The sequence below is a fragment of the Eublepharis macularius genome, chromosome 1 (genome assembly GCF_028583425.1).
Source record: "Eublepharis macularius isolate TG4126 chromosome 1, MPM_Emac_v1.0, whole genome shotgun sequence".
Lineage (NCBI taxonomy): Eukaryota > Metazoa > Chordata > Lepidosauria > Squamata > Eublepharidae > Eublepharis > Eublepharis macularius.
The window spans coordinates 29,274,586-29,295,738 of NC_072790.1; the positions used below are offsets into that span (position 1 = coordinate 29,274,586).

The following is a 21,153-nucleotide window of genomic DNA, read 5'->3' on the forward strand; positions in this document are numbered from 1 at the left end:
GTCTGGTCAAGATAGTTTGCTTTGTGGCACTTTTCATGAAGAAGAACATGCCCAAAACATGTTAGGTCAACTTCAGAGAGTAAGATGGTTTCCTGTGCTACCTTTGGATGTTTCATAAATTGGTACCATTCTTATCTCTTGATCTGCTACTTCATCAACAGCACCTGCTAGGGAGGATAAAAGTTAGGGCTGAACACTTTCATCTACTAAATCTAGCATGGATCAAGCAGCATACGGCAATTTTAATTCATCATCAAGGAGTCCAAGAGATAACAAATATTTATTTTTAAGACTACGGTGGTTTTCATGTGTTGGTGTAATATACTATACAGTCAGGTGTCTGGAGCGTCAACCACAATGGCTTGAAAGTTCAGATCAAAAAGACTGATCTCAAAAGTAAAATCTATTCACTGGTATCAGGCAACTGAACAAAATCAGGCCTACAAAAAAGGACCTTATGAAGTTTCCTCGTTGGAAAGACGCAACTCTCCTACAGTTCCAGAAGATCCCCTCTGTGATTTTAATTTAAGAAGAGTCCAGTAGCACCTTTAAGACTAACCAACTTTACCGCAGCATAAGCTTTTGAGAACCACAGCTCTCTTCATCAGATGCATCGATCTAACAAAGAGAGCTGTGGTTCTTGAAAGCTTATGCTACAATGAAGTTGGTTAGTCTTAAAGGTGCTACTGAACTCTTTGCAACTACAGACTAACACGGCTAACTCCTCTGGATCCAATTTAAGAAGGTCATCATTATAGGAAGATTCATTCCACTTCCTCAGTGGAGGAATTATTCCACTACATTGAACTGCCCTATTGATGAAATGGTAAGACACAGGATATGAAAAAGAAAGCAAAATAGCTGCAACTAATTCTTACATGCTCTTCAATGTCACATTGATATTTTATTAATATGGAATAAGCTTATACCTAATAGATTTGTTAAATGGTGACTGATCAAAAAAATCTTTTTATCAGTTGTCAGATGTAGAAGGTCTAAAATCCACATATTGAATGTATATTATCAGCAATGCTCTTTTGGCTTCTGAAGTGTTAATAAGGCTCTGATCTATCACACGTAGTTAGTCATCGTTCGCGTGCCTCCAAGCCCAAGTATATTGCTGGCTAACCAAGTCATTAAAAAAACCCTTACATGAAAAGGAACTGAAAGCTGAAACCGTACTTTGTTTTAGCCCAGCCTCCTTTTCCTGTGATGTCAGCCTACAAACCGAATGAAGGTGGTGTGTGAGGTCTCCCCCGCCCCACTCTCTCTGGCATATTAAGCAATACACACAACATAATCTGCATCTGTGGGGAAAGCTCAAATTCAGCAAGAAAAGACATGCTGTGGAATTTTATTCCTGTGCCTGCTTTCCATTGCTCGAACAAGTTGAGAAACTTGTTGAATAGCACAAAGGAAGGAAGGCCAGCATCGTGCTGAGACAAGGAAGTCAGTTCCCCAAAGAGCTTCAGTGCTGTTACTTGCGTACAACTCTGCAAAATGATTTATCTGCTTTGCCACGGGAAAGATCAGCTTCTACAGCCAGGTTGGCGACATGCAGAGGAGTGAGAATGTGGCTTCAATTGAGTTCAAGGAGGTGGCAGGCTTTTGTGTACCAGGAAGAAGAAAAGAACTCTTTGCTGAGGACTAGCGGTATGGTGGCTTCCACAATCAATTCTGCTATTAAGTTTTCGAAGAAAAGCTGAATGTACGTGAAAGCATCCAAAGTCCAGGTGCATCTACAAGCCCTCTGACAATTATACTGTGGTTACAGCGACATACAAGGTGATACAGCTTTACTAAAGGAAACCCAAGTTGTAAAGATAAACTTTCATAAAGATGGTAAGCTCTAACTGTTCCACTGAAGACTCCTTCAAGTACACTTTATATGGCTGTATGTTCAGTATGGTATTTGTCCTTGGTTTACTGTCAAATTGCGTTGCTGTATACATTTTTACCTGTGCTTTAAAAGTGCGAAACGAAACGACAACTTACATGCTTAATTTAGCAATATCAGATCTACTGTTTGTGTTCACATTACCCTTCAGAATTTATTATTTTACAACAAAAGACTGGCCCTTTGGAGATGTCCTCTGCAAGATTTCGGTCATGCTGTTCTATATAAACATGTATGGGAGCATTTTCTTTTTGACCAGCATAAGCTTTGATCGCTTTTTAGCTATTGTGTACCCATTTCAGTCTAAAACTGTTCGGACTAAGCGAAATGCAAAGATTGTTTGCGCTGCAATTTGGATCGTTGTAATAGCGGGAAGTGTGCCAGGAAGCTTCTTTCAATCTATCAATGCTCGGGTCAGCACAGAAGGATTGAACCAAAATACGTGCTTTGAAAACTTTTCTGAAGAGACTTGGAAAACCTATCTTTCAAGGATTGTCATCTTCATTGAAATTGTAGGATTCTTCATTCCACTGATTTTGAATGTGACTTGCTCTACAATGGTTTTAAGGACTTTGAACAAGCCAATTACATTAAGTCGGAGTAAATTTAACAAAAAGAAAGTACTCAGAATGATTTTTGTCCATTTGGTGATATTCTGCCTCTGTTTTGTGCCTTATAACGTAACTTTAATACTTTATTCTCTCATGAGAACACAAACATGGATTAACTGTTCAGTTGTTACTGCCATCAGGACTATGTACCCAGTTACACTGTGTATCGCAATTTCAAACTGTTGTTTTGATCCTATAATTTACTACTTCACTTCAGAAACTATTCAAAGTTCAATAAAAATTAAGAACTGGTCAACTAGAAGACATGATTATAGACTATCTGAAACAAAAGTTTCTGACACATTCATCCAACATGGACTCCAGACCTTAAAAGCAAAAATTTTTGACAATGAATCTACCATATAAAAGAAGTTGGAACTGGAAAAGTAAAGCATTTCCTAAGGTACGGAGAATTGTTTTGTTTAAAGGTGTAGACAGAATACCACAAAACAGGTTCTATTAATTAAAACCATTGTAATTACCAATTAAACTAAAAAATGTCTTCATTTTTCATGCAATATAGACTAAAATTAGAGAAGTATCCATGTTTTATCCTTATGAGGAGGTTCAACATCAAAAAGGAACTTATTTACAGTTTCAAAAAAGTAGACTCCCACTGCTGTTTAAAAACTGTGTATTAAAGTACAAGACAATTGCAATTACAAATGAAAGTATTTTATTAATTCATTTTGAGTCTAGAAAGTAACAAGTGGAGGACCTGCAAAGACTTGTGGGGGCATCTTTTCCCACCCCCCCACCCCAGTATTTCTTCATTTCCTTTCCTGAAAGCCCCCACAGGCTCTCTCAATCTCCAGCTTCGTTCTCTCCTTCCCATCCACGACCCAGCCAGCTTTTATCTGCCCTGTCTTCAGCTTTCCCTTCTTTCCTCTTTCTGGCAGTCTCTCCCTGGGAAAACTCGAGCCAAGTTGCGCATGCTAGCTAAGCCAGGCTCAGTTGCACAGCGGGGAACCTAACAGGACCTGCGGGGTGTGTGTGTGTGTGTGTGTGTCTCACTTTCCCCTATTTAACCCTCCCCACACTATTTCCTCTTTCCCTTCTCTTGGCAGCCCCCCCTTCCCTCAATTTCCCCCGTTTCCTTCTCTCCTTCCAACGCACCAATTATCTGCCTCTAATCTTCAGCTACATTTATTATTTATCTCAGTTCTATATCTGCCTTTCTCCCCAATGGGGGCCCAAAGCAGCTTACATCAGTCTTCTCTCCTCCATTTTATCCTCACAACAACCCTCTGATATAGGTTAGGCTGAAAGTGTGAGACTGATCCCAAGACACCCAGTGAGCTTCCGCGGTAGAGTGGGGACTTGAACTTGGGTCTTCCAGAGTTATGTCTGAAACTCTTAACTACTACACCTCACTGGCTATTGTGGGGTGGCTGCTGTTGAACAGTAGCAAGCAACTTGGCTTAGTTGAGTCATGCAAGTTGGGTGGTAGCAAGTTGCCTGGTGTTTGCTGCCGGGCTAGGCCCCTATGAGTCCTCTGTCAAAGGCATAATCAGCCCTGGACAGAGCGCTGCCCTCTCCCCTTGCCTTTTACTGAGAAAAACCAAGGCTTGAAGGCTGGCAATGTTGTTGTGGTTGCCTACCAACAGCCAGTGAGGGCATTTGTTTTTTAAAGCTACAGACTTGGCTTCTATCATTTTGAAGGAGTTTAACTCCTCATTATTTTTTTTTAGATTTCAGATTTTTCTGCAAAGTTGGGGCTTTTCTCAGGTTTACAGAAAGATCCGCCCTTTATGTCCATCACCTCCACCTCTGGCTTTAAGTTTCCACAAATGGGGCCATGTTGAGAATTAAATATATTGATGCATATTCCAGTATTTAGTCAGTTTATTTCGATAAAGGGGACATCCAGTGACCTAGCAAATTCCAAAAACCAACACTGAAGAACAGTACTTTGCATATAAACCAAAGCAGACTACAAATGATTTTGTGTGCCACAGTCCCTTATTAAATGAAGACACATCACTAACAGAGTGAACTAATAAAGATGGCAGGAAATGGCAGGAAAACTATATTACTACTTCCAGTATTAATGCATTTTTGAGATGTAATATCTTGATATAGCTCTACCATTAGTCAGTCTTAGTGGTCCGCCCGCCATTCCTTGGTGTGCGGCATCCCTCAGGGGGCAATTCTTTCCTCAATGCTATTTAACATTTACTTGCGCCCCCTCGCCCAGGTAGTCTGCAATTTTAGCGGATGACACTCAGCTCTATCTGTTGATGGACGACCAGTCTGACTGTGCTCTGGATTCCTTGGCCAAGGGTCTTGAGGCTGTGACAGTATGGTTACGTCAGAGTCGCCAGAAATTGAATTCCCTGAAGATGGAGGTTCTGTGTCTGGGTTGTGGAGCGATGGGGTTGGGGACCCGGCTCCCAGCCCTCAGCGGGGTACAACTGAAGCTTTTGTTGATGGTGAGAAGCCTGGGTGTGACTGGATGCCACACTTTCAATGGAGGCCCAGGTCACGACTGTTGCCAAGTCTGCCTTTTTTCACCTTTGACAGGCCAGGCAACTGGCACCCTATCTCTCATCCCAGGATCTGGCCACAGTAATCCATACAACGGTCACCTCCAGGCTAGATTACTGCAACTCACTCTATGCTGGGCAGCCCTTGGGCCTGACCCGGAAGCTGCAGCTGGCCCAGAACGCAGCAGCACGTGTTCTTACAGGAACACCTATTGGAGCACATATCCACCCTGTGCTGTGCCAGCTGCACTGGCTTCTAGTTGAGTTCCTGATCCGGTTCAAGGTGAAGCCCTCCATGGACTGGGACCAGCATACCTGCGGTACCGCCTCTTCCATTACGTCCCCTGCAGGGTGTTGCGCTCTGCAGACAAGCAACTCCTGGTGGTCCCCGGCCCGAGGGACATCCGGCTGGCCTCCACCAGGGCCAGGGCTTTTTCTGCCCTGGCCCCAGCCTAGTGGAACACTCTCCTGCTGGAGCTCCAGGCCCTGCGGGACCTATTACAGTTCCACAGGGCCTGAAAAACAGAGATGTTCCACCAGACCTTTGGTTGAGGACCAGCGGGTGTCCCCTCTTATCCTATCTAAGATCGCTACCTCTTCTATGACTGCCCTCAGCTATGTGTTTTACCCACAGCTATGACTTATGCAGGTCTTTTATTAGTATTCAAAGTTGCCTATGTATAATGGCGCTGGAGTATTTTAATATACATTTTTAAATCTGTTTTTAAAGTTGACTATTAATTTATTGTGTTTTAATGATGATGTGAGCCGTCCTGAGCCCATTCGTGGGGAAGGCGGGATATAAGTCAAATAAAATAAATAAATCATAAATATATTGTCGAAGGCTTTCACGGCCGGAGAACGATGGTTGTTGGGGGTTTTCCGGGCTGTATTGCCGTGGTCTTGGCATTGTAGTTCCTGACGTTTCGCCAGCAGCTGTGGCTGGCATCTTCAGAGGTGTAGCACCAAAAGACAGAGATCTCTCAGTGTCACCGAGAGATCTCTATCTCTGACACTGACACTGAGAGATCTCTGTCTTTTGGTGCTACACCTCTGAAGATGCCAGCCACAGCTGCTGGCGAAACGTCAGGAACTACAATGCCAAGACCACGGCAATACAGCCCGGAAAACCCCCAACAACCATCACAAATCATAAATAGTTAACATTTATAAATTTTTTAAAAAGTTTCTCTGGAGTACCCTTTTATTTCAGGAGCAGAGCATTAAGTGCTTGTTTAACTTTCCTACTGAAACCAACAAGACCCGAATGTGACTAAATTGGTCTGATTATGCCAAGTATTATTTTCTACTAGAGAATTTCACCGTCCCTTTCATCTTACATTAGATCTGATGCTTATTCTTTTTTGCTGCTCTTAATTGGGAGTATCTCGCACCCACTCAAAGGAAACTGATTATTTTTTCAACTGGATCTCATTTTAAACCAGCCTCTTTGTAATAGTCCCTCCCTCTTCTGCTCTGTATATAAAATCAGACATAATGGATCTATTCTGTTACGCATCTGAGGAAATGATTGCTGGCTCATGAAAACTTATGCTGAAATAAATTTTATTAGTCTTTATGGCACTACTAGCTTGCTGCGTAATTTCCCTTTTCAGACACTTTAATTATGAATGTACTAGACGAGTGGGTGGGGAGGAGAGAGAAGCAGGGAGGAGTAATCATGGTTGCTGATACTTATCTCTAATCTTACTTGTATAGACCACAGGGGCATGCTGTCTACTGAGCAGCCTTAGGCCACTGTCTAGGGCACCAGAGGGCTGGAGGGTGCTGTGAGCATCAAAAGGAGGCAGCTTCATGCTTAGAAATACATTCTGAAATGCATTCAGAAGGCATTTATTTTTATGCAGTAGGTAGAAGACATAAGTAGTCACCTCATGAACTCACTGCACAGGGAGAGCTATGCTTAGTTGCCCTTCGTTTACTTGAAGTGTTTGCAAAATAAAATGATGTGAAATAAAGAAAAACAATCACTTCAACATTTGACACTGAGAGATCTCTGTCTTTTGGTGCTACACCTCTGAAGATGCCAGCCACAGCTGCTGGCGAAACGTCAGGAACTACAATGCCAAGACCACGGCTATACAGCCCGGAAAACCCACAACAACCATAATCACTTCAACAGATTTGTAGTGACAACCAGCGCAACTAATACTATAGCTAGCTGCCTTGAACCATATGGAAAGGTGGCTTATAAATGTTTTTAAAAAGGGAAAGAAACTCTGATTTCACAAAATGACACTGGATACTGCTTAGGCGGGGCTAACCTATGTATACACCTCCTTTGCAAGTCACCCTATTCTTTTTAAAGAGCGTATCACAACATATGGCCATTTTAAATCAAAGGCAGCGAAATTATATTTTTATTTCCTCAGTTTTCACTACATGTACTGCAGACTGCATTTTATTTGGAGGGGCAGACAGAAAGAAAACACACACACACACACGTCTTATTTTTGTTTTACGGTAACATACCCTTTCCTCCCCCCCACCCTTTATCCAAAGATTTTAAGAATTACATTAATGGTAATGTTAGAGCCATGGAGCCTGAGTGAGGAGGACTCAAGCGATCCGAGAAGACTCCCAGCTTAGTCAAGAAGAGTTCCTGGATCTAATCCATTTCAACTTTGAACTGAGGGTGATTTACTGTTCTCTGCCAATGGGGCAGATGCTCTTCATAGTTCGCTAATTACATCCTCCATAATTATAAGAAAGCTTTAATTATAAGGATGAGGCTTCTCCAGCAGAACCAGTTTTTGTCAAACCAGAAGAGATTAAGGCTGCAGAAGTCCTTGCTAAGAAAGCATTGGTCCTATTTTCCTCAAATCCTTTCCATAAAATTCTCTTAAAAATGCAGCAGAACAGTTTCCCACACATATCAAGGTTTTCAATTACAACTTGTTTGCCAGATAGATTAACATAGAAAAGCTATGCAATTCCATGGTTGGTGGTGGAGAGTGCCCTCGAGGCTTAAGATGACTAATGGCAACTCCTGCTGGGGTTTTCATGGCAAGAGAGTAACAGAGGGGGTTTGCCATTGACTGCCTCTACAACTCTGGTCTTTGTTGGGGGTCTCCCATCCAACTACTAACCAAGGCCAACCCTGCTTAGCTTCTGAGATCTGATGAGTTCAGGCTCACCTAGGCTAACTCTGAGCAAATCTTTTCAGTCTGGTTATGAGGCAGAAAAAGAGATTTTATTGTAAACTTCCCTATCGATGAAATATGACAGGAAATAATAAAATAAGTTTAAACTAAATGAGGGATACCACACACTGATCTGAGTATACTGCCTCTCATCTGTTAGGTGAGATGACCAGGATAATAGAGGATGCAAAAGAAAATGGATTCCAGATTGGAACTTATTTTTTTTTATTTCTGGTGAGACAGCATGATGTGCTGTGAGTAGCTAGCAGAAGACATATCAACTTTTAAATATGTAATGCTGGAAGATGATAAACCACAAAACAGTTATTTTGGAAATACAGGAGAAATCCTGTAAATGGCTTTAATATAACCTGCCTTATCAGCAGAACTATTTTGCAAAACAAAGTCTGATGCTTCAGCTATCCTCATATCCTTAGGAGTAAATGGCCTCTGACCATCCATAGCAGGTAGTAGGGTTTTTTTGCCTAAATTTACTGGAAGCCTAGAACATTAAGTGCCTTGTAATTAGATAAAACTAAAGTTTCTGCATTCACTACAAGTGCTACTGAAGGCATACACCACATCTTAATGATTATGAAGTTTTAAATTACATATATAGGCATGTGATGTTGACCTTTACGTCTGTGCAGAAATTAGTTTCTCTTTTAAAAAACCAAATTTAATCAGCAATGTCTCAGGATAATTTTAGAGATTTAAATTAACTACAAGCAATCTATTGAAAAGAAAAGCTTCCATCCCTTTCAGCCAATTCATGCATCAATTTTGCAATATTAGTGGTGCTTCTACGTGCTCAGATCCCATGCCGTTGTTTACAGTTGAATATGGACAAAATACAGAATGAGTCAGTGCGATTACTTCCCACACAGGCACCACCACTCCCCAGGGAGCGGCACTGATGTGGGAAGTAATCTTGTCCTCCACCTGGCCCCCACACTTCTCTTATGAAACACAGGAACCTGGACACGCAGAAGCGCAAAAATCTACATGTCAATCAGCACAAAGGGTGCTCCAGAGGCTCAGGGGAATCCCTCCAGCAGCACTAAGCCATTTTTTGATATTCAGTTCTTTATAAGACACAATGCTAGATGTGCAAAGCCTGTTGATTCTGCTCATACTATAAACTGAGAAGGCAGCTGGAATTAAGATCAGGTTTCAAACAACCTTACTGCCATCATGGGGCTGTTTGAACTGCCTTGTTGGTTAGAACAGCGGCAGTGAAGCCTGCCCCACCAAGTCAAGGGAAGTACTATAACACCTGCAGGTTCCAGGCTTTCTAGACCAGGTTACCTCTTTTTGCCAGCATTACCACCAAGAAGCTAGACAGACTGTTGATTCTACTCATGCCGCTGGTTGAGAGGGGCAGCTGGTTTTAGAATTCCGTGTTCCACGAATGGGTTAAAATACAGAATGTGACCTGTCATCTTGCAATCTCTGTTTTCTTCTTCAGAGCTTGCATACTACTGGTGTAACACTGACAGAACAGTTAAAAATCTTGATGTGTTCCTTTCCCAGCTTTGGAAGTCAAATGCCTGGGAAGTCTGAAGTGCATCTGCTATGTTCAAAGCTGTTCGCTTCACTTGCCGATCCCAGGTTGCTCTTAAGCTTATTAGAGCGAAACAGTGTGTGTGGGAGAGACATGCTCTCACAGTCCCACAAAACCAAAGTCATGTATGTCCTATAATGTGGACTACAGCTAAATTGCTAAATTGAAAGGGGCTGGGGGCAGAGGAGTCACCCAGGGAAACCTGGGATTCATCTGCCACCATTCCTCAATTACTTTGCCCAGGAAAGACCGGCTACAAACAGACCTATAATTGGTCAAAACCGGAAAGACCGTCTTTCCCTGAATAAACCCATGTGGCCACTCTCTTCACTGAACAGGATGTGTTACTTGGCTCCACCTGAAGACTGGCAACATTTGCCACAGTTCAGCCTCAAGCCTTCTGTGGCTGCCCCACACTGTAAAAACAGCCTGTCAGAGAAAGAGCCATCATAGCAGTCAGTGGCTCTTACCAAGTTTTGTGGGACAAATCTGAACATACAATCTGGGAAACAGTCGGAGAAAAGAAGACACCTGTCCCAAAACGCTGGAGTTAAAAGGCACAAAAACTCACAAGGAAAGAGCTGTGGTAGAAAAGAAATATGCACAAAGGATGTGATGAGAATGGACAGTCAGTCTATGAACAGACAGCTCCTAGTGAGGAATACCAAACTAGTGGCAGCACAGTGACAGAACACAGAGTGAAAGCACAAGCCTGCAATTTAGGTAAGAAGATAATAAATACAAGCAGTATTAAAGCTTGTAAAACAAGCTTTAAAACAATATGTCATTCCTCACTGCTCTCATCACTGCAACCAAAGCAAGTCATGTCTCTCTTTACAACTAAGCAGAACAACGGAGACTGTCAGGGAAACTTAAATCCACATGCCTCTGCAACAGTCAGGTGAACAGCAAGTATTGTATTCACTGTTACTCCATATTAACTGTTACTCCATATTACTAATGTTACTAAAACATATTGACTGAAATACAAAGATTCAGGGGTATCCAGTGCAAACAAAAACCAGTTGTTTGGTCCTGCCCACCCAGGGAAGGAGGACTTCAGATAAAGGGGGAACCCATGTGGATTCACCTTCCACATGCACAGGCCACAGAGGCATCCTCGCTTTTCAGATGTACAGAACAGAGGAAAATCACTTCTATAATCTATTTATTATGCTACTGAAAACATCATTAATTGAACAGTATAATTTAGGCAATTTTCTGAACCCGTATTTATATACAGACACACTAACAAGCATGACATTCTGATACATTTAAAATACAAACTTACTGATTGCCAAGCAAGGGATTCCAATATACGGTGTTCGCAGCATTCTAGGTGTTTTATCATTTCTCTTGTGAGGTTTGGCTCTGCTTTAATAAAGCTTTCAATAACCTTGTATAAATCAAAAGCCTTTAAGTCAAGTACGTTGATAATCCATGGGAAAGACAAGTCTGTTTCCACAATCATGCGGTCATTTAATGAGGCACTCCTTGGGGCTAAAGAGAAAAGAACAAATTATTTTTACCATTAATACAAGATACTGCACATGCTTTCATGCATCAAGACGGTTGTCACATCTGAGAATCTAAGCTAATACTCAATGGCTCAAAAGTCACCTGTGATTCTTCTGGAACTATTCCCGATTGTGGCACCTGTCCCATGTTCAGACAGTAAGGCCCTTGCCCAGTAGAGCTTCTGGTAGTCAGGTGATTCACACCTACCAGATGGAGGGACTGAAGGATGTGTAAGCTGCAAACCTCCCTGAGCTGCTCATCACAGATGGAAGGGACCATTCTCTCCAATGACACCCTCCCTTCTTTGCAGCCCCTGTACTCTCATCCCAGCATGCAGGTGGCTACTGGAAAGAGCAAAAGAGCAAGCGAACGATAGAGAGTGTAAAACCACCATCACCGCCACAGCAACCACCCAGGAAAATGGCAAAGTGGCCATGGGTGTGGGCAGGGCTTTTTTTCAGGGGGAACGCAGGGGAACGGAGTTCCGGAACCTCTTGAAAATGGTCACATGGCTGGTGGCCCCGCCCCCTGATCTCCAGACAGAGGGGAGTTGAGATTGCAAATATGGCTCCCCACAAGCTGTTAAGTAAGTACTACTGAGCCTCAAACTAACTGTATTGGAAAACTTCTTTCTGAATTTAATGTTCCAACTGAGCTGCCTACAGTTATTCAAACCCTGGATACAGCGAAGCTTTAAGACAGGTCACATGTTCACACGTTCAAGTTTGTCTCCTAATGCCTGTCTCCATTCACCAGTGCCTCTCTGAAGCTCATTAGGCTTGCTGTCTGGTGCCCAGATGGGCAAGGGTTGAGAACAGAGCTGGAAGACCCTACCCCCCTCCAAGCAATTTGTCCATATCCTCAAGCACATCAGCTTAAATCCATCCAAACAACAGCAACGAGAGAACATGTTCTGAAACAATATGACTGAACCATGAAAATTGTGGAGTCTAAGACAGTACAGAAAATGTGTGATTACAACTACAAAATGCCCTGTAAACACGTAAAAGTAAGCACCTGAATCTTCCATCAACATCAGATGAAGATACTCCCTTAGCACTCAGAAAAGCTAGGCTGGACAACTATCCACCAATGCAACGGTGGCTGAGAAGAATGCTTGACTGACATCATGGCCACTGAACAGGCAAAAGGGAGTGCTTGCTTATGCTCGGTCTGATTTATCCTGTGTGCAGTGTTCCCGCTAATGTGAGCACATGAGCAATCGCTCACAGATTCTGACTCCTCCGCTCACAGCTTCTCAGATGTAGCTCACAGATACTAACCCTCAGGCGGCCCCGCCCTCCCAGTCAGCCAGCATCTGCAGGTGGGCCCTATAGGGATGGAGCCTCATCCCACTTCTCTCCTCCCTTCCTGGCTGTGGCTGGTTTGGCCCCCAGGGTGGTGCCAGAGAGCGCCTCCAGCCACTGCTGACTCTCTAGCTGGGGAACAGAGCAGAGTGATCGGGTCTGGTCTGACCCGTGCAGCCTGAAATCGCTAGGATCCCCTCAGCCTCAGAGAGCTGTGGAGAGGAGGTAGCGCCTCAGTGGCCACCATGGTGAGGGCATCATTTAACTTGGCCTTGGCGCAGGAGGAGGCTGAAGAAGTAAGCACTGACTCACAAAAGCTCATCTTGAAATAAGTGTGCTAGTCTTTAAGGTGCCATTGCATGTCTGCTTTATTTTGTAGCAACAGACTAATACAACTACCCCTTTGTAATCAGCATGGACATATCCATTTTTATACAGAAGCATACTCTGATTTTTGTGGCCCTTTCACCTAATGGCTTTTATTGTTAAATTGTTTTGATTGTAATCAAAACAATTTGATTGTAATTTTTTTTTTAAAGGAGGTGCACTCAAAACTTTAATGAAAGTTGTTGTTTCGGCTCACAAAGTAGATTTTTAGCTCACAACATTGCAAAGCTTAGAGGGAACATTGCCTGTGTGTCACTCACTGCAGTTGACAGCCAACTGTGAGCCTTGGTAAACCAAAGGACTGAATGAGCACTACAAGAAGGAAGAGGGTGACTGGGAGTGATCGAGTCAGCTATCTAGGTTATTCCACAAACCAAACTGGACTACCAACCACGTCAGCTGGAAAATCCCTCAGATTAAGATCTCAGGTCAGGCTCATTACCCAATACTACATGCCAACTTACTCCCATATGTAGCCATAACAACTTCAAGAGCGCAGGCCAGCAAAGAGACATGGAAGATGCTGTTGTTCAAAAGTTTGCTGTGAAAAAGAAAAACAAAAAAGGGTAAAAGGAAGTCTCAATAACAGATTTCAAAATTTTTAAAAAAGTGAAGGATCTATAAAGTATGTTTGACCAGCATACCTAAAATTGTGAATTGACAGTCGTTTTTCTTCCTGGAATAGAAGCACAGAATGAAGGTATATTAAATATTAATTTAAATATTAAAATATTTTAAAAATACAATTGTATTAATTGTATATTACGGTGGCCTACCGATTTTAAGATAGATTCCATAACTCTGTAGTACAACCGTACGCCAAGTCTGTATCTCTAAGGATATAAAAAAAAGTGGCATAATAATTTTCAACATGCTATTCTCTAAGAAAAATTATTACCGATTCACATTTCTGCTGTGTTTTGATTTGGTAAAACAGCTCAAAGGAATAGCTATTACTAAAGCTGATGCAGAATTAAGACTAAGACATTAGAAGAAATTTGTAAGTCAATTCCCCCAAGCACTACATGCCTCTAGCACTGTGCTCTGAGGAACTCCCAAATAGGAAGTGGAAATCAGAAGAAATACTGAGCAGGATACTGCTCCTATGTATGGGGGAGAGGACACGCTATATCTTTCTAGAAATGTTAGAGGAATTGACTCAAAAAGCTAAGCCAAACTTATGATTTTTTTAAAAGCTTCAGATGGCTAAATTAGTAGCAGAATAGAAGTTATAAAAGAAACAGACATACATTTAGCAAAACACGCTAAAAGGGCAATGAAAAGGAAGCAACAGAATGGAAAAGGCACTGAAGGCACTTTTAAGGGGGCTGTTACTGGAGTTATGATATCAGGATGAGTAGTCAAGCACCAGTGACCAGTGGAGTGCATGGATCCGCTGAAAAATGGAGCAGGTTCTAGTATATTTTACTTGACATAATCTGGAAGTGAGAAATATAACACATTTTCTGAGGACAAATATGTGTGTTCATTATTCTTCTAATATTTAGTGTCTCAAATGTCATCCAGTCTCTGCATGCTTGAAATGCCATTCAAGTATTTTATACCATTTCTGCAGATCCCTTCACACTGTGCAGAGAAAGATCTGTTCTCCTCTAACTTTGGACTACACTAGGGGTGTGCGATTTGGATTTCTGATTTGGGTAAAATACCCGAATTGGAACCAATTCACAATGGTTCAGGATTTCCGAATCAGACCCAGCATGACGGGCCCGATTAGGAAATCACGAATCAAAGCTTGCCAAAGTGATTCGTATCACTTCGGGAAGCTTCGGGTCAAGGGGTTTAAATGCCCCTTTCTGTGCCGCTTTGCGTTTAAACCCCGGGATAAGCTGCTTGGCTGGGGAGATCCCCACCAAGCAGCTGATCCAGCCAACAGGGGTTAAGTGCCCCTTTCTGTACCACTACAAAGCATCATGGAAAGGGGCATTTAAACCCACAGATCAGCTGTTTGGCGGGAGATCCTCACCAAGCAGCTGATCCGGGCCTTCCCCGCCACCCTGCTGGCCGCTGCAGTGGTGGAGAAGGCGGTGCTGGCAGCGGAGGAGCCAGCTCTGGCTTTCCCCGCCGCCCAGCTGGTCTTCTTTCTGGCTCCACAGCCAGGTAAGTGGGGTGGGGGTGCGGAGGACAGGGGACTAATTGGGGGGGCTGGGAGACAGGCAGCTTCCCCCCTCGCTTCGGTATGCTCCGAATCTTTATGGAGCATATCGAAGCAATTGAAATACCCGAAACCGAAGTGGCTTGCCGCTTCGGCTTTCAGAGTATTACAGACCATTTAACCGCTTCGGGTAAACCCAACGTGGAAAAACCAATTTTTTCCTGGTGCACACCCCTAGACTACACATTAAAAAGACACGGTGCAGAAAATGGGACTTGCTAAAGAAAAGCTGTTTGGTGGGGGGGACTTTAAAGCTACCAAAGCAGCAAGTTAATATACAGTTTTCAGCTGTCAGGGGTTTCTCTGAATGCTGATTGTAACTAGGGAGGGGGGGGGGATATAGTATAATTTACGTATGGTTTCCAGATGACCTGTCAGCACAGCACAAATGCTCCACAATATAATTGACGTCCCCCATTTCAATAGCTCAAAACACAAAGCAGTTTCACAGTGTCCTCCCTCCTTATCCTACATGTATTCTTGAACAGTGATTACAGAGTCCTCCTACCTGTGATCCAATTTCAATACATCCTTGCCCAACTGCTTCAGCAAATTTCTCTTTGAAGACACAACCAAGATTTTCTAGTCTTTCCAGTATGTCTTGCATAGGATTCGCTGTGCAGTTCTGTAATGAGTTGGGGAAAGCTTTCCTTTAGACAGTCAGGTTATAGGAGACCCAAGAACAATCTTCTCCCACTGGAAAACAAGCTTCAGCATGTCACACTTTGGCCAGCATGCTGTAGTGGCTAGAGTGTCAAGACAGAATCCGGGAAACCCAGGTTCCAACCCCCACGATGCTATGGAAGTTCTCTGGGTGACCTTTGACCCATCACTCTGTCTCAGCGAAATCTACATTACAGGGATGTTGTCAAACAGATAGAATGAAAGAGGGGACAACAGTATTGTAAGCTGCAGGGGTATAATTTTTCTAAGTAGTAAGAGAAAACAAAAAGGGGAGGGAAGCTTGAATTTTTTTTAAAGCCCAGCATTTGGGTCTTGTTTTTTATTTGGAAAATGCCTATACGGCCTCTTCAGATACCTGCTCAAGGCAGCTCATGATAAAAATCATAAAATCAGCATACAACCATTACAATTAAATCATAAAAAACCCAACATGAAAAACATTCCTAGGCTTCTCTGAAAATCCCAAACTCAGCTTGAATTTAATTCAGCTTGAATTAAATAGTAACCAATTAATGCAAGGGACTGGATTAACAGGGACACTGGAAACAAGGACTGTAGAAAAGCATTCGTATAATTTATGCTATATAATCTAACATGCCTTTTCTGTTGCTCTTTAGCCAGTGTTTCAAGTAATATGTTAGTCACCCAGTCTTTAAAACATTTTGGGCTAGAAAAGATCATGAAGGGATAGAAAGAACAGATAGTTTTTGCCAAGAGAAACCAAGAACTCTATTGTTTTTCCAGTACACGTGTGCTGCCAGTAATTCCTTTTAGGTCCCTGGAATGCGCCATGTCGGTAAGGATTGGATTTATGGCAATGCCTTTGGCCAGAAATAAAAAAAAGTTGCCATCTCTACAAAAATGCCTTTCGTATCTTAAAAAAAATGGTAAGTGCTTATGTACAAAGTGATGAGACTCTTTTCTTCCTTTAGTCAAAATACTGCCACTTACATTAAAATAGGAGAGAAGGTTGTCTGATGGCTTGTCACTTGCAGAGTTTAAAGTCATCATTAATTGCTGAATAGTATTCATCGCAGCCCTAGAGTAGGAAAATTGTTTTGTAATAATTTCCTGAAATGAACGAAGTGCTTTTGAAAATAAAATAAAACCACTTAGTTAAAAAAATACATTTCAACTGTACTTACAGCTATATTAAAAACATATCTGCTACTTTCTCTACATTAATATGATTAGCTACCTCAAAAGCATTTCAATAATCTATGTTGTTAACAACTACGAGATTCTATGGCAGCAATAGGAGGTGAAGAAGCATTCCTGGAACCCACAGGATTAGGTGATGTGATGTTACAGAATATGCACAAACATTCTTTTTGCTAAGCAAAGACACCAGCAACCGAACATGTAGCTTTCCAGTTCAATTCACAACAGCAGGCTGTAACAGCTCAGCTGAAAATGCCATTAACAGTTGCTATGGACTGGTGGAATTTTTCAGGTAAAATATTATATAGTAGCATCATGTTTGAATTGAAGGTTCCCAAAACTATACAGTATTGAAACCTGATTTCAGCTACAATTCAATACTCCAGTTGCTAAGAACTGATAAATAATTTTCTAAAACTTCAGATAAAATTAAACAGTAGTGAGATATGAACAGTTCTTACCGGATAGGGGTCTGTGGAAGTACACCTGGAGGATCATCATCCGGGTTATTTTTTGTTGGTGTTCTCTCTAACTGCAAACTTAACATGAACAAAGAATGTAGCTTTCATCAGATACTAAGTTTTCAGTAAAAGTTCTCTGGCCCTGGAAAACCACTGACCCTCAGAGCAGACTAATTTGACCTCAAGAGATCCATGGTATAAGGCAGCTTCATGTGTTCAATGACCACCCATTTTGCCTTACAGCTCAGCAGAGATTCCTGCAAAGTAATGTATGGATCATGCCCCACCCCCAGTAAAAGAAAAAAGGGATTACCATTCTGTGTGATTCTGTAAAGTTTCATCTTTCTCCAGAAATAATCTGGCATCAATATCCTTGTTTTTCAGATACATTTCTTCATATTTGCTTGATATATTCTCAACCTTCGGTTTGCCAAAACAACAACAATAATTTTGTTTAAAAATCAGCGCTGATGAAACACTGAGATATTTGCCTGCATTAATTTATTCTTGAATGTGATTTCATTTAACATATTTCAGTTAGTTTAAAGAAAAAACATTAGTAAACTTCTAAGTCCATCTGGCTCTGTACTTTATTGGACACACAGATAAATGTTGCGTTCAACATTTGTAACAATCTGTTATTAGCAGCTACTTGAAAACTTTTCAAAAAGTAAAGACTGTATGGAGACTATATAGCTATCAAAAGCAGAGTTAGGGTTGAACGCCATCATCTTTAAAGATAAATTATTCTTATATTACCTCTGGAAGTCCATGGAAAGGTGTAATGTCCACAGAACTCAAGAATGGAATAAAGTTCTTGAAGTAAATATTTTTCACCTTAAAAAGGCAAATCAGCAGAAAATCAGCACTCTGGAGAGTTCCCTTTTATTCCTATTACTTCCATGCACAATATATTGAAATGAATGCGTTACACTGATACATTCAGAAACTCCTAAGTTACCAACACTAGTATGAAAGTGCCCCTTGTCATCATGTTTTGGGACACCGCATTGTTTGCATACCCCATCTTGTGAAAGATCTTAAAGCAGCTTTTTGTTTTGAGAACTGAATTCAGAACCCAGTTCAAAGGAACCCTTATCAACCCTAAAAACAGTAAACAAGGCAAGCACTTCAAACAATAAGCTGATGCATCAATGTAACAGATTTTTAAATTAAAAGATTTGTATCCTACTTGTTAGCCAAACAATAACAAGAAAGAACACTCAGAAGCCCCCCATACAATAAAACATAAAATATCAACCATCCAAAAGTAACATTCAGAGCTGGATGAGAGAACCCCTCCAACCCACTTAGCAAAGGATAACTAACCAAAAACCTGGGTGTACAATCCGTTTTTAAGCTTGCACCTAAAATGGCCAAATGAGGTGGGTGACGATGACTTCCCAGACCATGGGCATACAAAGCAGGACTGTAGAAGCGGATTCCTGCAAAGCTGTCATTTATGTACAGCTCCCATTGAGTGGCTACCAGCACTGAAATGTTTCTCTCTCTGGTTTTAAACAAAATAGCCTTGGCAACAGCTGAGGAAAATAGCATTTCAAACTTTAGCAGGCCTTACCTCTTCCAAATTACAATCATGTTCTTTACAAAGTTCCTCAATAACTTTTGTATCTGTATCTGTTTGTTTTGATGCACGTATACTTCTGTTCTGACTTCGTGTGTAAGTGCGAGTTGAGCCATTAGCAGACAATGCACTCACGGTAGATTCTATGGTAAGAAAGCAAGCACGTGTTCTTCATACATCATTATAATTGGCTGTGTTCTACCAAGCCATGCAGCTAATAGCAATCCATGCAGCTAAATCCTGAAGGTCTTTGCACCAAAGCAATGCATCACCATTAGCTGTGTGGGGTGATAAGGATACAACTATGTCGAAACACGTCCTTCTCTTCCACCAATCGACTCATCAAAACCCACCCATTGGATTAACCCCATTGCATCTGTGCAAATCTCCACTACCCTTCTTCTCTCACACTGCTGAAATCAAGAGACTCTCATTTTTTAAAAAATCTAGATAATTGTTCTTTATTCCCCCCTGATACTTTCATATATTTGGCAATCACCCTATCCTTCTATTTCAATTTCACATATATGACCACTGCTGGTCTTTCAAGTGATACAAAAGAGGCTCCGAGCAGAGAAAAAAATTCTAGTTTGGTGGAACAAGAACAGAGCAATCTGGAAATTATGACGCTCTCAAAAGCCACCACCACGACCAATGTCATGCAAGTACTGTAAGAATGCTACTGCTATAATCGTCTTCATTTTCCTGACATGATGCAAGCTTAAACTGTTCATTTTCCTCTGCTTTTTACAACAGCATTTGGCAGAAACACCTTACAACCACACAAGTACAGAATGGGCTGGAGGTGCAGAAGAAAAGAACAAGAGAGACAGCAGAGGAAGGATCTTGTCACAATCTCTAAACATGGACTATTGTTATGAAACATGACAGATGGAACACACTGTATTTCTTATACAGACCACTTTTTGATGAATGGACACACCAGTTTCTGGACTATTATCTTCATTTTTAAAAGATTAAATTCTTACTGTAGGGTTCCTTGAGTACTGCAGGAGGCGACAGCTTGATAAAATACTCAAGAACACAAAGCAGTAGCTGGAAGGGGATGACCAGATCATCTTCCATCTGTAACACTTTTCCTGAAAATGGTAAGAAGACACTGTGTTGATTGGGCTAAAATATCTCATTACACAATTATCAGGACATCTGTAACATTTCACATGTAGGAAAAAATCACACTAGTTCATTGGGTTGGGTCCAAAGTTTGACAAGCAGAGCTCTGCTTTTCCCATCTCATCCTGTCTACTGTAGCATCCTAGAAAGTTTTTTCTAAGAGCCTGAGCATCCTTAGAAACAGAGGGCTGCAACGCAAGTGGGAGATCTATGTAAACTGAGGCACCCCATCCTTTGGGTCTAACCCATAAAGAAAACCCTAAGCCCCATGGGATAAATGGCTTTGGGTTGGATCTTACCGTACTGCAAAAGCAGCAGGCTTGCTGACAGAAGCTGCGCTACATTCCCTTTCCTCACAGCATCATCCATTTTTTCCTATCTCTGAAAAGCCATTCCTGAGAGTTTCCTGACTTCAGCACTATCCACACACACGCAAGAGCGGGGGCAGGAAAAGGGGAAAATGGCAAAAACTTATTCATTAATTTGTAACATTCAGTAGGATACAAACAGTAGATACAACATACTTTACACAGCAGACTACAGTATATTTTCGTTTCATTTTAAAATAAACTTAATTTTGTACTTGAATTTTCAGAAAACAGTACACACATTCTTCACAGGTATAGTTCCTTTGCAGAACTACGGCTACAACACTAAGGACATTTTACTACGGAGTAACTCGTAATAATCTCAGGGGGCTTCAGAGAAAATGGGATTCGCATCCTGCTGCAGAACTTCCCAGACTCAAGACATTCCTCTGAAAGTCCTTCATTGCCTGGCCTCTAAGATTTCATCCTGGTGAAGATTTATCATGTGTCCACATTATACGCTAGCAACACCATATATAATACAACATATAAGACCAGCTGCCTTCTTTTAGCATGAAGCCACCACTAAATTTACCTCGGTCAGAATCAATCAAAGATCTTTAGCTTTACAATTTTGTGAAACTAACATACTGGAACATTATCTCAAAACTGCAAAAATATTATTCTTGAAACTTCAGCTGACAGATATC

General features: G+C 41.6%; 2 protein-coding genes across 3 annotated transcripts in view; one reads left to right on the forward strand and one right to left on the reverse strand.

The window, feature by feature from the left end:
• Positions 1-21,153, reverse strand: part of RB1 (RB transcriptional corepressor 1) — a 56,563-nt gene that overhangs the window by 25,500 nt on the left and 9,910 nt on the right. For both annotated transcript variants that reach the window (XM_054981863.1, XM_054981855.1), the window contains exons 7-17: positions 19,991-20,101; positions 18,996-19,144; positions 18,176-18,253; positions 17,730-17,836; positions 17,417-17,494; positions 16,746-16,833; positions 15,619-15,735; positions 13,711-13,767; positions 13,579-13,610; positions 13,399-13,475; positions 11,014-11,222 (exon numbers count right to left, since the gene is read on the reverse strand). In XM_054981863.1, the coding sequence (XP_054837838.1) occupies positions 11,014-11,222; positions 13,399-13,475; positions 13,579-13,610; positions 13,711-13,767; positions 15,619-15,735; positions 16,746-16,833; positions 17,417-17,494; positions 17,730-17,836; positions 18,176-18,253; positions 18,996-19,144; positions 19,991-20,101 (1,103 nt within the window). The remainder of the gene's footprint in view (positions 1-11,013; positions 11,223-13,398; positions 13,476-13,578; positions 13,611-13,710; positions 13,768-15,618; positions 15,736-16,745; positions 16,834-17,416; positions 17,495-17,729; positions 17,837-18,175; positions 18,254-18,995; positions 19,145-19,990; positions 20,102-21,153) is intronic.
• On the forward strand, positions 1,283-19,998 carry LPAR6 (lysophosphatidic acid receptor 6). The gene is made up of 2 exons (XM_054981918.1): positions 1,283-2,911; positions 19,758-19,998. The coding sequence occupies exon 1, from the start codon at positions 1,840-1,842 to the stop codon at positions 2,872-2,874; it is 1,035 nt and encodes a 344-aa protein (XP_054837893.1). The 5' UTR covers positions 1,283-1,839; the 3' UTR covers positions 2,875-2,911; positions 19,758-19,998.

What these genes read in the sequence shown, in the direction of transcription:
- LPAR6 (XM_054981918.1), top strand. Translation starts at nt 1,840, where the DNA reads ATGGTAAGCTCTAACTGTTCCACTGAAGACTCCTTCAAGTACACTTTA.